Here is a 16,608-nt window from a genome sequence, read left to right as displayed (position 1 = left end):
ATGTAAGCTGGAAAAAGGGCAAGAACGTGTTGGTTTGTTTTATCAGGACCGGGCAACTTATTTTAAGCCAGAAATTTTGGTCAAGCTTCTGAGGCATTTGCTATGACAATCTAGGTCAGTGTTAACTACTTTTTCTAGGGGCTTAAATCTTAAAATATTCCAGGAATATGTAGTTTTAAAATTATACATTTTTAAATTATAAAAATGACAGAAGTGAGAATAGAGGGAAAAATATATCCAGAAACCCATTTTGCTATATTTTAAGCTTTTTTCACATATACAAACATAATAATGTTTCATGAGTTTCTTGCCATTATATCAACTATTTCCCAAATTTGTAGAGACTGCAGAATCAAATCAGAAATTTTTTGGTGTACCTGCATGCTAACCAAAGTGGAAGAGACCCTAGCTTTCTTGATCAACCTTTTTTCTCTTCTATGTTACTCTGCCCCCTTTTCACGCTAGACATTCAGGAAGAAATCAGAGGCCAGCGTGTAACCATAACTAAGTTGATGAATGGATTCCACAAAGGGGGGGTGAGAGCGTAAGTCAAGAATTTCACATTAGATTTCCAAGTTATGCTCCACAACCTATGCATGAAACAAGACTGTATAGTCAGCAATCCTACAAAGTCAGAAAATAAGAAGTTGAAGTTTGTAAAACTACTTAATATTCAGGGGCCCAATTAACACCTGCCCTCAATCCCCAGCACTGTCCTCAACTCAAGGTCAGATTCTGAACATGAGAAGTAAATGAAAAATGCTTCTGAAGACCTCAAATAGCACTTGAAACAAATCTGCACTGAAGTCATAATTTTATTCCTTATTCCTTGCTTTAGTTATTCTCCCAGCCAAGAACAGATTAGAAATGGTAGCACAGGCAGAGAGACTGGCAGTAGCAGTAATATGGACAGCTTCTGAAAGGGACAGTCTGACATTGAGGGAGGAGACAACATACTTCAAAAACAACGGATCCAACTGTTGCACAGTACAATAACGGATGTTCATAATAATGACTCTAACTGTAATGAAGTTAAATATATGCTATCCTGTATTTAATTTTTTACAAATATTTTCAACTAAAATGACAGAAATATTAGCTTTGGTGCTGTAGAGAACAAGCTTCAGTTACCCTGAAAATTCATTTGTGTGACATGATATATATTCACTTCTCTGAGGATACAGGACATCGTGTTAACTATATTTTACATAATTATCATATGAATAAACCAAGTCAAGTATTTAAAAACTGTCTTCTGACAAGGCGTTGTAAGGATTACCACTTAATATAACAGCTATCTAGTATTTATTAGAGTGTGTGCAAACCACATCTCTGCAGCATTGTTCTATTACTCTGTGGAACTACTACTAGCCAAACAGATCTGAGCTTTCAATAATAATTTTCAGATTTTATAAGATACAGTAACAAAGACTGTGATTGGCCCCATAGTTGTTGCCCAATAAAGATTTACTGAATGAATGACAATTAAATTCTTGTTTCATAATTCTGTAGTTTAATGATTTACTTACTTTTGTCACTTCCTCTGCCCAAATCTAGCCAGCATTAAAAATTAGAGAAAAATATAGAGCATGAAAGTTGGAATTTAACATTTTCTACAACTTACTATAGAAAAATGTAAATATTTTAATTTACATGGCATACTCTCTTTTTCCAGAATCACATTAACAGATTAAACACAGTAATAATTAAATCAGTAGAGCTTAATATACTGTGAAAGTATGCCTTCATATGTATCAATACTATTGATGTTTGAACCTTATACTAATTCTATAACTTAATAACAGTTTTCCAAAACTGGGAATATTTAATGCCTCAGTTCTAGTATTCTTCTCATCAGTAAAATGAGAGGTTTAGAGTATATGATTTCTAATTTCTCATTTAGGTCCAAAATTCTGCAATTTTAGTAAGTTATAATAAAGCAAGGATAAATGGACACTAAATGTTGATATAGCCATGGTGGGGGGCACAATGAACTTCAGATATAATGAACTTAAAATTACCAGAGTTAAATACATCTTACTGTAAGTAGATAGCAAATGTCTAATAAATGAAACAAAGTCTTGCTGTTTAGGGTATTTCTACCTAAGATTAAAAAAAATATATGATTTATATGCTAAATTACCAATGACTGAAACAGTCTCACAATTCTCATCTACCTACATACAGATAGGACAATGGAAATAAATGAATGCATTCTCTTGCTATCTAAGGAAAGCTCTAATTTAGCCAGGGCTTCAATAATTATAGTAGTTTAAAAAAACAAATGCATTCTACATATTCTGTACAATAATCTTTTCTATTACATGTTTTTTTCCCCTCCTTTTAGTTCAGTGCTAATGAAATAAAAGTAGTCAATTGATTTAACAAATAAAAACTGCCAATTATTTATTACTTATACGGCAGAGTCTATGCTACTTCTATGGCAGTAATACACCCAGGAGTATTATACCAAACGCTGTATCTATAAATCTTTATTGGCTAACATTTATGAATTTTGGGACTATGTTCAGATTTCTATCTTGTTAAAAAATTAAAAACACTTAACATCTCAAAAATTGCCTCAAATCAAGCTCAATAATATACAAAGGATATTACAGAATAATTCTCATTCCCAATTCAAAGCTATCACTATTCTGCAACTCTCCTAAGTGAATTAACACTGGACAGGTTTCAACATTACAGAAATACCTCAACTACTGGGGTTTGTCTTGGCCTGGAATTGCAGAAGAAATTAATTCTATGCTGAATTTGGGTGAAAATTAAGGTAAACACTGAAGGTACTGTGAAGCAAAGTAAATCTGTATATCTTATACATTTCTTTATGTAAATTTTGTTAATTTTCTTTGCCAACAGTGAAAATATGAAGTGCCAGCTAAATTAAACATCTTTTATTATGTATAAAAGGTACTATATATTTATGTGTAGTATAAATACATGTAAATATTTATGTATTTGTGTATAAATTCAGACTCTAAAATCTTAATTTGGCACAGCTGAATTTGGCAATTAGAACACAATTTCTTTTCTTCAAGTTCCAATATTTCTTCAGCTAGTATTCTCTGCATTTTCTGTTAGACTAATGAATGCATGGCTTCAACTACTTTAGACTTTACATGTAGATAATAGCAAGAGAAGGCACTTTATTCAAGATGTAGAAAACATGGTAGGCCAACAAACCTTCAGCCATTTTACATGCAGGAAGTTGAGCATGTAAGAGAAATTTACCATAATGTTATCTCCTTCAAGGCGTGCTGAGTTTAGTTGCTTAAGTGCATAGGTAAGAGACAAAGAACACATTATACCAATGAACACAGTAAAACAAGTTACTTCTGCACACTAAAGAACACACAAACAAGTATTAAGAACCGATAAAATGGTCTTCTACTTAAAAAAAAAATCCAACTACGGAATTTCATATAATGGTACCTGTTCAATTTTTTCAAAAGATTCAATTTTCAAAGATAAAAAACATGGTTGATGCTTGATTTTAAATTAGAATTATTTAGGGAAAATGCATCACTTTAAAAACTGCCACAATTTCCTAAATTTTTATTAAATTTTCACCTATGAAAGCCATTCTGCCTACCCACAATTTCCCTATTCAAAGATCATTTCTATTTTATTAATGTATGATGCCTTCAACCAAGTTCTCTTTCAATCAGCCTCACAGGTCTTAGCATACCCTGAAGAAATATATGAAAGGCATGTCAATCCTTGTATTTTTAATGAACTTTAAATTCTAATATATGTACATTAAAGTTAAGGTTATATGATGGTGCTATAAATTCACTCAGTTTGCAGATTAAAGACATAGACTGCTGTGGAAATGCTTAAGTGGGCAGAGGGACATACTTGTCATGTTACTTGAAAATGTATTTTCCATCATGTTTGGATACCCAAAAGTAACAGACATCTAAACCTCTCCATATCAGAGAGCTTTGAAACCAGATGATTTTTTTCTTCCCATTAACAACATTCTAAAATGATTTTTTTAAAAAGTTTATATAGACTAAGTTAGGTTAACAAATGTCAGTGCCTTATAACTTAAATGCAGAAGTTATATTTGTTTTTGCTTCTCTGATGTAAGTTTTATACTATTTTCAAAGCTGTACTTTGTTCATTGTAAAACATTCAGGGAGGTTTTCTCTTTTCTGATCAATTGGTATATTTTTGAGAAATGTCTTTGATGTTGCTTTACCATTCTTCAACACATTAACTAATAAAACAGATTAGTAAAGTAGCAATATCGAATATAGGCAGAAATATTTTACTGGTATGGCAAAATCACCAAAAAATTCAATCTACTATACCAGATTGTAAACTGAGGGCAGCAGAGGTTTTGTACTATCTATATATGAACTCCTTCTAAGCAAAGCACCTTGTACAAAATTAGCATTCAGTACATCTAGAATTTAAAAACAGGTCACAAGAAACTAGTAAACAAATTTTTAAAAAAGTGCTGACACGCACAGGTCCCAAATCTTACTTACAGAGGAACAACTAGTCACAAAACAATCCGAGGAAATTTACAAAGAAGTAAAAGCAAAGAAAGTCTTGAGGTTAGAGTAACCTCCTCAGCCACCAACTAGGAGCAGGAAATGTGTCAAAGAAGAAAAAAAAAAAGGAAAAACAAACTCCTAGTGGTTTCAATTTTTCTGTATTCTTCAAGTAAACGGAAGAGAAATAACAGAGAAAGAAAAAAAAATCACAAAATATAGGCATGCCTCAAGGCTTTATGAGATAACAAACTAAGAGGACTTTTCCTTTCCAAAGTATTTCAGACTTACTGCTATAAAGTCTGAAGAAAAACAAGTTGGTTATCTAGAGGCAAAGAACACAACTAAAATCAGGAAATGTGAATTTTTGTCTAGACTAATATTTTTAATATTTGGCTACAGTTAAATTTTGTTTTATGCAATATATAAATTCTGGAAAAGCTGTGTACAAACACAATTATTGAAAAATTCATTTGTATAGTCTTTTATTTTTAAATGTAAATTCTCATGGAAAAAATTTTGTCCTCAATAATTAATACACAGCACAGAAAAACTGTCAACATCTTTTCTGGATATATCAAAAGGAAATATCTCTCAAAATCTGTCTACTATTATATTTGGTTCCTACACATTTTAATAGCAGTGGTAAAATAATTTAGAATAATCATAGAACCTGGTATACTGTTAAATTTATGAACTCTCTGGCACTTTTCCAAGTAAAAAGTAGCCTATCATTATTCTGTAATAGTGCTTGTTAAAGAAAGTTTTGTATTCTTATTCCATAATCACTGGGCACATATAGACATTTCAAATAAAGATATTCTGTTCTAACATTTATTTCCAAATGATCCCTATTTAACATTTTTTCTGATTATGAAATTTGTATCTTAAAAACCAATTCATATTTTACTATGTAAGTTTATTGTTAGCAACTTAGAAATTAATATCCTAATTTAGAGTCTCTTGCCATCTATGGTATTCATCTGTAAAGTTCTAATTCTGCAAAAAGCTTGTTTAGGGAAGTCAGGCTGTTCTTTATGATGATGTCATCATGAATTCTGAGGTAAACTAGCCAGTGATTTTGATATTAATGTCTTTGTCAAAGATAGCTCTTCTCCAGCAGTTGCTAATACAGAATCTCCAAAAGGAGAACTGTCTAGAAGAAAATAATTTATTCTGCTCATATAAGGTGTTGGGTAATTCTCATAAGACATCACTGTCCAACACCAAGTCACCAGTTTTAAATTTCACTCTAAACCAAGTCTCAACCTTTTCTTTCCCAAAACAAGAGAGCCACAATAGACTTCTACCAGCACCATGGTAATATGCTCCTAAGGCAATGATTCTTGACGATAGCAGTGGTAGTGAGTTGGGAACAGAAGGCAGTGGGAATGTCACGTCTCTTAACAAAACATATCCCTTAGCTCAAGTTAAGAATGAACTTGTTAGCTTCATGTAATAAATTCATACTTGTTTATATTGTACTATCTTAAAGGTGCTCCAATTCAAGTCTGATTGATCTCTTCAAACTTTGGAAAAAAGACATAAACTATATGAATATTAGATTAAAGCAGAAGCTTATAAATAAAATCTTTAAAGTTATTAAAGTTATATATATATCCTCACATATACATATATATAAAATCATTGAACTACTATATTTAATATATACCCACTTAGTCTTAAAAGACTACTCTGAGATTGATTTTTATGAAAAATATACCAGAACTTATTTATCCAAACAGGTTTCCTCCCCTTCAAAACAGCCACCTGGGACTCCATGTTGCCGCTGTCTGAATAGTTTTGGAACTATTCTTGGTGACAACTCCTTCGGTCAGTTTGAGTCCCATGTTGAAAGGGAGTCACATCTAATTTTTAAGCTATACACAAGCATTCTCAAACTTGATTCATTCTCATCTTAATTACTATCTGTTTTTCTACTTCAAATATAATAAATCTATCTCCAGAAGACTTATTTTCCATCACCACTGAGGTTATTCAAAAAATATGACAAAGCTTTAGGGCTCTTACAATTTTTGTTTTTTAGCAACAAGTATATCACTAAAATAAGAATATTGCCTCTTGATACGACTACTTTTCACTGATTTGAATGTATTAAGTTCTGAAAAGTTTGTTTAAAAACACAAAAACGATACCCTAAAGTCATATTCCAGTCTTAATGATAGATTACAGCTTGCATGTTATATGAGTGAAATCTTTTACAAGTCTTAAAGTTATTAACCTAAAATATCGCTCTATGAAAAAAAACACTACTACTTACTGATGCTCTAGTTTCTGCAGCTTTTGCCTTTTTTAGTCTGGTTTTTGCAGCATCCAAATCCAGTCTCTTATTTTGTAATAGTTTCCTTTCTTTCTATAAATATAGGAAAGAAAAAAAAAAGCCTAATGAGGCTAAAAATCCAGTAAGAGCATACATAGTTCAAGTATTATTCTCCATTAAATACATGAATCATCTGATAAAGATCTATGATTACAAAATTGGCTCTAAAGTGACGATTCAGGTATCTGACTCCGTTTTCTCACTATTTCCAATTTTAAACTGATAGACATTCTCGATATCTGGGAAAGACGGCAGGTGGTGGTAGAAACAAAGGAATATTAGTTTTAATATTTTGTGATTTTGCCCCTCCAGGGAACATTTGGCAATATCTTCCTGGTTGTCACAACCGGGCGAGGGACGTTACTCGCATCTACTGGGTGGAAGCCAGGGATGCTGCTACACATCTTATAATGCAGTATAGCTCCCACAACAAAGAACTGTTCAACAGATAATCTAGGAAGTGCCTATGGCGAAGAAGGTAGAGGGCCCAGGGCAAAGCTCCTTGAAACCCTGTGCCACAGCACCAAAAGCAACTCTATTACTCCGACAAGGGAATTTCAAATTTATAGAATGAATAATGAACAAACATTAGTATGATATCTTAGAATTCCTCATGGGAACAGCAAGCTTCCTTATAACAGGTAAGTTTATAAGAATTCACTGTTTGCTTTATTAGTTCTTATAATTCATGTATCAAATATCATCCTATTGACAATCTAATATCTTTTCAATCGTATTTCATCTTTGTGGTTTTTCCTTTGTCTCAGGCCCAACACTTTTTATTCACAAATTCACTGTAAACATATTGAGTTTCAATAGTATTTTGTAATAAGAAATCTTCAAATTAAGTTTGAAGTAGTATTTACAATAAAGAGCAGTCTTGCAAAAATCGTAGGAAAAAGATATCCACCTAGAACTCCACTCTCCATCACTTAAAAAACAAATTAAACCAAAAAAATAATAGATTAACAGATTAGGTTTGGGAAAGTGATATTTTTTTCTTTATTTCAGCAATAAAACACAGCTGTGTGAAAAGAAGATAATAGACTTCTAGGGATACAAAAAGACAGAAAGGCTAACAGCCAGAAACATAGCTTCCAGTAATTGGGATTCTGGCTCCCAGTTTAAATGAACAGCTATATGGCTACACTGTGGTGATAAATTGTGCCGTATTTTAATAATCATTCCAGGAACTTCTCTATAGATTTTAGTGCTGGTAACGAACAAGAATGGATGTAAAGACACCTCAATAACACTACAGGGACACAAAAGTGGAGTCCGTATCATTAATAGTCCTTTATTTTGGTTAGTTTTGTGGTCTGTTGGAATACGCATCTAACTAGATTATTTAATTTTTCTAATCTGCTACATCTACAAAATCATTAAGAGGGCAAATTATTCATTAAAAACTGTAAGTATATACCTAAATTATTTTACTAAAAAAATGAACATTTTCCAACTCACAGCAATTGTTTTGTAATCTCCTTCTATAAAGTTTCTTAAAGGAGTGAGAAAATTTAAGGCTGATGTTTGAATCAGCTCTCTGTCTGCTGTTCCAATTCGTTTTTGTGTTTCTCCACATTTAATAAGGGCATTACCTGCAAAGGAAAAAAGTTTGGTTTTTTTTTTTTTTTTTTTTTTTTTTTTTTACCATTGTCTGGTAATGTCAGAAAATCATGGTAAGATAAATCAGCAATTTGATCTGCCTTAAAGTCAGTTGTTACTTGTTTACTTAAGTAAAAATCAAATAAAATTAACTGTAGTTAAGGTAGTTTTATTTTGAAAGTAAATTTAAGATTATAAATATCAAAATGAAAATGACAAAGATGAACTCCTTATCATATCATAGTTAATTGTACCAACTCTACCAATGGGACAAAAGAGGACAGATACACTAAAAAATACTTATGGTCACAGCTCAAATAGTGTAGATATATTTATAAAAGTATAATTCTTAAAATATTTTAATAAGTAGATCAAGTCAAAATTCTTCTGTTTCTGTATTTATGCACTTATCTCCTGTCTATAAATAAGAGTATATATTTGTATCTTAAGTTAAAAAAAAAAAACCTATGTTTTGTAGCACATATACCCTAATATTTAAATAGTACAAATTCAGTAGAAAATAGAGAAAAAGAAAGAGAACCACAAGATTGGTTCTACTTCCAGTTCTACCTCTAATAAGCTTTAGTTCTGTGGATCTTAATTCCTTCATGCTCAGATAAAATTAGATCTGACTGATAAGGAAGGTAATAATATAACGTAGTTAAGAGCTCAATTTCTGGATACAGATCTACATTTGAATTACTAGCTGTGGATGAACTATGTAACCTCTCTAAGACTCAGTTTCCCTATCTCTACACAGAGATAACAGAATTTACAAGTAGGATATAAGTGAGGATTTACCAATACATATATTGTACAGTGCTTAGCCCAATTCCTGAAATATTCAATTACTAATACTAATTTATTACTAATACTACTCATCTATTACTAATACTATTATCAATTACTAATAAATGGATTCACAAAGCCTACTTCCAATAATCAGGGTACATTCAATGGAATTATTAGAAGTGCAAACAGATTAAGCAGGTTAAAAAGGAAAAAATTTAGAAGCTTTCTGAATGTTCATGCTCCACTAGGTCTTCAGCTTGGTGAAGGAAAGGGCTGGGTTTTCACGTACCTTTATGACCCCAGCATCTAACTGAGTCTGGCACAAGAAGGCAATAACAAATCTGATCGATATATAAAGTTTTTATAAAATTTATAGTTAAAATTTAGAAGTAAAACTACAGAAATTTTAAGCATTTGCAGACTTCTGAAAGAATTATATTTTGAAGAACACAATGTAATAGTCTCAAAGTTGTACAGCTATAAGCCAGTTAATGGATTAATAACATTCATTACACAGTACTTAGGTTATTTCCATCTGACATAAATACTACTAAAACTAAGTTAATTTAGTCCCAGAATTTATGTGCTATTTCATAAATCAGGACTATATACGTAGAAAATCACTTAAGTTACCTATCATTTCATATCCATAAGGACAAATTTCTTGCACAAGTCTTAATAAAAAGAATTATTAGCCATGAATAACAGGAAAAAAGCTATAGAAATCTGAAATAATCTTATGTTCTGAGAAAATTAGATTTGAGGGGTAATGATATATAACTGAGCTTCAGAGTTATACATTAAAAAAGTCACTACAGCAACTAAAAAAAGCTGGCATAACTGTAAAACGTAATAGAAAATTTAAAGTATATGAGGAAAATAGAAATAAAATGTCATCCAAACATCGAGAGAGAACCATTGTTAATATTTTTGTGGTACTGACATTACTTGGGTAACGAAAGCACTAGTTCAAATACTTAGTATGTGCCAGGTACTTTATTATAGAAATAAATCCTCAAGAAAGCTTAAAAAAGAAAAATCAACTAGAGGAGACATATATAAACAGAGACTGCAATATATCACAAGAAGTACAACAAAGGTGCTGCAAGATTCAATGGGAATACCTATTTAGACCTAAAAAGATGTGAATTCTCAGAATATATGCTTAAATATATTAAATACTAAGTTACACTGTATATATTTAGTGATCACCTACATTTGTCACTTCATCCAAAATTTTAAAACAAAAAATTTGAAGTTAAAATTGATTCTACTAATATTAGGTAAATGTTAATGATGTCTCTAAGTAGTAAAAACCTAAGAGTAAAGATATCTCTTAGCGGACCTTTTGCCTTTCACTTACCATAAGCTGTTCCAGGGCCAAACTCAGTCCCTGCATCAATCATATATTGTCCCAAAAGTTCTGGGTTGTTTATACGACTTGGAGCTTTTCTATCCAGTTTCTCATAAACAAATTCTTCTATCCTGGCATCTAGGAAAAAGGTTTAAAATTACCAATGATTTCAAAAAGCTAAGCTATTTGAAAGATTGTTTTGTTCCCCTACTAGCCATTTATCACCTTGTAAAATAAACATGAAATTAGTATGCTTTCAAGTACATATCTTAATATATAATTTTTCATTTGCATGTTAAGAGTATTACATAACTCTAAGAAACTTATATTTTAAAAATCTGATAAAATATTTTGGCACAAAAATATTTAAAATAAAGTAAAACTATTATGAGTATTTTATAGGATTTTAACTTCCAGAAAGGGTTGGTATTCCTTTAATATCTAGTGAAGTTGCCTTTGCCCCATTCATATACTGTCTAACTTTTAACTTTGAATATATGTACACAATTTTAAGATCAGGGATTTCCAGTTATAAAAATACAGATATAAGGTACCTAGAAAAACCAAAGAGTCACATACTTCTGCCACTATTATTTTGCTTTAGTTTGCTCATATGCTCAATCTCCCTCTTAGAGGCTAAATATTGGGAGTTTAAGGAATGGAACAATCAGATTTGGAATAGTCTACAGAGATCAGCAATATGATTCCTTGGCTTAATTTTATTTAATTATGTTTAAAGTATATAAATATCTGAGCACCCAAAAGATTTCATCATTAAAAATAAGTTTAAAATACAAAAGGCTAAAAGCAATAATAGGAATTAGCATAAATGAAAAGGAAAAAACATCTGTAAGATCTGAATAAACACTTGGTTATCATAATATTTAAGAAATTCACATTTACACTGCTGCCCAACAGTGAGATATTTCAGAGACAAATAAGAAAAAAGTCAAAGATTCAGACTTTTTAGAAACAATGATTAAACATAAAATTACAATCCAAAAAGAATCTCAGTTAAATAGGTTCCTTCTAAGGACCTCACATAACTCCTCCACAAGTGGAAGTGTCACACAGTGCACTGAAAATTTCAAAAGTAAGCTGAACCAGTAACAGAAACACTTCAGGAGCTGGCAAAAGTGTTAATTTTAATACATAAAACAGGCTGTTGGAACAATACTCGCTTTTGTGGTAGATTCTGGTGCAGCCTCAGAAGAGTTTTTTGTTTTGTTTTTTTAAATTTTTATTTATTATTTATTTATTATGTTTATTTCTGGCTGTGTTGGGTCTTCGTTTCTGTGCGAGGGCTTCCTCCAGTTTTGGCGAGTGGAGGCCACTCTTCATCGTGGTGCGCAGGCCTCTCACTATCGCGGCCTCTCTTGTTGCGGAGCAGAGGCTCCAGACGCTCAGGCTCGGTAGTTGTGGCTCACGGGCCCAGTCGCTCCGCGGCATGTGGGATCTTCCCAGACCAGGGCTCGAACCCGTGTCCCCTGCATTGGCAGGCAGATTCTCAACCACTGCGCCACCAGGGAAGCCCCAGAAGAGTTTTTAAGCAGAAATTTAAAAACCTTTAAATTAGTTAAAATGAGTCAGTTCAAAACATAACCACTGAGAAGATGTTAACTAAATTGCAGAACTTCATTTTCTGACATGAGAGTGATTCTTATCTTTGCCATCTGTCTATCTATTTGGTCAAAAGTTTAAAGTTGAATCCCATGTTGATTTCATTCAGTTAAAAAAAATTGGTATATTTTAAATAAATGTTTCATTTCAATAGGGCATTAAAAGGTCATCATAAAACCTTAACAAAAAATGCAGGCAATTCTGCTATAATACAATGTATATTTCTGAAAAATCCTAGGTTCTGAAACATCATGCACTAAAAGTAACATGGCTTACAGGAAAAAGAAGGTTGGGTCTGACTACTCAAAATCTGTGTAACTTTATAATGAGAGCATAAATAAAACACACAAAAAATTCTGTTACTACTTTAGACTTAAAAACACTAATGTAAAAGTGTATTATATGAGCCATTGTAACTTCCTTCTACCGACATCATTCCCGTTTACCAGTTGAGTGTGAGCTTATTTGCCAATCACAAAAACATGTTGCAGAACAGACTATATATTTGAGGAACTATGGATAGAGCAAGGAACAAGAGGAAAAACGTCTACTACTTTCTTTTCTCTTTCTTTCTTTTTTATAAGGTGCCATGGTATATTATTTAAGTAGCCTTAAATGAATAAGAAATAACACATGGTGTCCAAAGACAACAGGCCTCACTCAAAGTGTAAAAGGACTATTTTAAAAAGTCACCACAATTTAACTAAAATGGCACAGTATTACTAATATTTTGTATAGTGCTTGAGGTTTACGTAATAGCAACAAAGTCTAAAGCTTGGAACTTTAAGTTAGTAACTTAAAGTAAGCTTATGGCATTTCACAACATGGTCACAATAACACTGGGGAAAAGGGGAAGGAAAGCAGGAATTGTTACTGTTGCTTTTGTCCTTCAGTTTTGATCTGTAAAACTCAGGGTGTCAGTACACCTGGTTCTAGTTCAAGTTCCACTTCTAATTAGCTATATGCTACACTGAACAAAATGCTAACTTGTGAGTTTCAATTAAAACAATTATTATGCACCTTATTTGCGACGTTATTGACTTAGGTGATCTGAAAAGCTTTATGGTGTTGTCTGAAAATCAAACGGAATAATTTGTGTAAAAATGTAGAACTTAACATAAACATAAATAGTTGGTAACTACTTAAGTTTCCATATATTTTTCCTTAATTACTAGGGACAATTCTCCCCTGGATGAGAAAGGAAGATTAATTTATCTACACAGGCTTTCGTAACTCTTAAAATTCAAACTCGCTGCCTGAAATTGAGTTTTCAAGAGGATTCTATAGAGGCCTGAAAAATGTTACTTGTCAATTTGTTAGAGGGTATATATACAATGAAGTGTTTATCACCCTCTTCTTCACCAAAAGCACACACACAAAATAATTATAGACCCCAAAGCCATAACCAAAAAATGTTTTCCAACAGCCATTAAAACTTTTTTTTAAAAACATTAAAAAAACCTATTAACAGTACCTTTTAATAAGATTAGTCAATAATGGAGACAAAAGGTAAAAAATTTCTTACTTGGATTTGGCTGCAATAACACTTCAGTTTGTTTCATTATTTTTTCTGTCCATACTTTGGTACATTCAGCTTTGCTAAGGAGGTTCTCTAAGTGAGCATCCAATTCTGTCTTCTCTGCCTGGCCAAGCTTTTCTTCTGTGAACTGTTATTGATCATACAGTTAAAAAAAAAAGTTAAATATACCCCAAATACATTTTAGGAATCTATATCAATAATTAAAAAGAAAACTCAAATCCAAACAATCCCAGGCATACAAATAATTGTCTGTAAACTGTTGTATATGAATGCTCCTTTTTGCCCCTCTGGTAATTTATCCATACCTCTTTTGTGGCACTTAGGATAATCCTATTCCATAGTTAATACATATCCTTAGTTCTGCTGAAATGTATGGTGTGAATGCTATAGAAAATCTAGCATACTGTCCTGTATATAAAGTATATAAATATTTCTTACATTATAAAGGTAGGATAACATAGTGGTAAGGAATAAAAGTTTTGAGCCAGCTGGATCTGAATTCAAATCCTGACTGCACTGCTAACTGTGTGACCTGAGCAAGATTTTGAATATTTTTTCCTTAGGTATCTTCCATCGCAAAAGAGAGACAATACATATATTATGGTGTTTTAAGAATTAAGTAAGGGTATGTATGTAAATCACTTTGTTCAGTGCCTGATAATTATTATTTTGAATTTAAAAACAGCTATTTATGTTTAATGTGGCTTTTTATCATTGGCACTTTAATCACACCTAGTTAGACAGGCTTTTATGGGATGTTCTGGGAAACTATCATTTAAGTTGTTTTTTCAAAATATGTTCCAGCAATTGATTTATGGACTAACTTTTGGAACATATCCTATTCATACTACTGAGGCATCTTTTAAATATCATAAAATGTAGTTAAATATACTCACAACATATCAGTTTTTATTATCCTTAGTGGTTTTTGAGGAAAGGCAGCATTGCCCATACAATAACAAAGAGGTAAAAGTATTTCTGTGTAGATTTTATAGAGACTTCTGGACACTTTTAATTAAATACTAGAAGCAATGACTCAGGCTGTTTATCATGCATAATTTTCCTCTAGAATATGTGGTTTCCCATCATAACAGAGGTATATCACTAGCACTAATTCTATACTCATTAGTCATGACTCATTTCTGGATAACAAAATAGAATGTGAACCTTTAAAATATCTTCTGCAGCTCCATTTTTCTGAATTTTATTATCTGTTTCTTTCAGCATCCTTCTTGGTCTAATACTTTCAATTGATTATCAGTTAGCACTTTTAGCTTTTAGAATGTTTTTCTTAGACTTCTGGTACACCCCCCCTAAAGGTTTTATTCAAGGCCTAGAAATAGCTTCAATAGCTTTTGTAAAGCTTTAGGTCTTTTAAAGACTGGCCTGTAGCCAAACCCTGACCCAATGGGTGGAACTGAGAATAGTAGTTCCAAAGCTATTGCCTAAGCCTGTAAACTTGCAGTGTACTGTAACCAAGAATAGGAGAGGCATTGGGAAAAAGATCAAAACTTTGACCCCAAGGTCAGCTGGGTAACTATGCAATCTAATTCTTAAAAGAGAATGCTGATATTCTTTACAGATCCCTGAAGATTCTAAGCTGTAGACCTGCCAAAGGTATCCATTAGAATTTTACAGGTTCCAAGTCTACCTCCCTTGGTTAAATAGATTATTTCCCAGATAATGCAACGAGTAGTTCACCCAAGTGAACATCATCTATAAAGGATGATCTACCAGTAGAGAAAAATTCTCCACTTAGCTCCTTAGTAAGCAAGTATATCTATTTTGTTTGTTCATTCCATTCATTCCAACAAATATTTATTAAGCACCTACATATGTGCTAGGCATTATTCTAAGCACATGGATTTCAGAAGCCAAAAAACAGACAAGGTTTCTGCTCTAAGGAAGCTTACATATTAATGGAGAAGACAGACAACAAACAAGTAATTTGAAAATAAGGATACAAAGATAAAAAGATGGTGGACAGAGAGAGGACCAACACAGATGGTCCTATTGTTTCTTGATCCAGTGACTGAATGATTAACTGAGTGAATTTATGGAACCCTTAATTATGAGTGAGATAGTTTGATTATAGAAAGCCTGTTCAGAAAATAGAAGTTCTGTAGGAAGAACCACATGAGCAATGTATTTAAGTACCAGTAATAAATTCTGATGTTTACTTGCATTTTCTGAGAGTGAAAAACAGTTGCTGTGCATTTTGTATCATGTACTCAAAAACATCTTGTTACACAGGTAAGAATCATAAATTTAGTGATGAAGAAATTGAGGCTCAGGATGGTTTAAAATTTTGCCCTAAGATGTCAGTGTTGGGATTCAATCTTGTATCTGTTTGAATCATAGTCTTATTATATACTATGCTACCCTTCAAGTAAAATACTTGCTGATTTCAAGCAGTTAATATCTTCTATCACCATTACCTAAACACACCTTGTGCTTCTCTGTCCCTGTTTCTTTGTTCATAGCACTCTGGTGAGCTGTATCCTACAGCCCACCTCTGCTTCCTACCTGATATTCAATCATCATCAAATTAAGGATAATAACTTCAATCCTATCTAAAGTAAACAATAAAAGGGTGGGAGGCGACATAAGAACATTGCTAATGTTATCATATATTTAAGTTGAAATCATAAATTTAAATTTTATTATTTCAATGTGTAATTGTAAAAGACATATTTCCCATGATTTTATCACTGTGGGGATTTAAGGATTTTTTCCATTGTTAATCACAAGGTATGACATATTAAGATAACAAACTAGTACAACACTTAATACATAAATTGTCCTCTAAAACATTTTTAAGAATACATCAACTACAGAA

General features: G+C 32.1%; 1 protein-coding gene across 2 annotated transcripts in view; it reads right to left on the bottom strand.

Annotated features, from left to right (window-relative positions):
* SH3GLB1 (SH3 domain containing GRB2 like, endophilin B1) overlaps positions 1-16,608 on the bottom strand; it is a 34,662-nt gene that overhangs the window by 11,160 nt on the left and 6,894 nt on the right. The window contains exons 2-5 of one of the 2 annotated variants that reach the window (XM_068540238.1): positions 13,755-13,896; positions 10,619-10,747; positions 8,323-8,456; positions 6,799-6,891 (exon numbers count right to left, since the gene is read on the bottom strand). In XM_068540238.1, coding sequence (XP_068396339.1) covers positions 6,799-6,891; positions 8,323-8,456; positions 10,619-10,747; positions 13,755-13,896 — 498 coding nt within the window. The remainder of the gene's footprint in view (positions 1-6,798; positions 6,892-8,322; positions 8,457-10,618; positions 10,748-13,754; positions 13,897-16,608) is intronic. The other variant, XM_068540239.1, reaches the window with a different exon arrangement.

The sequence above is a fragment of the Eschrichtius robustus genome, chromosome 3 (genome assembly GCF_028021215.1).
Source record: "Eschrichtius robustus isolate mEscRob2 chromosome 3, mEscRob2.pri, whole genome shotgun sequence".
Classification (NCBI taxonomy): Eukaryota; Metazoa; Chordata; class Mammalia; order Artiodactyla; family Eschrichtiidae; genus Eschrichtius; species Eschrichtius robustus.
Note: the sequence above shows the minus strand (reverse complement) of the source record. Positions and strands in the feature narration are given on the sequence as shown.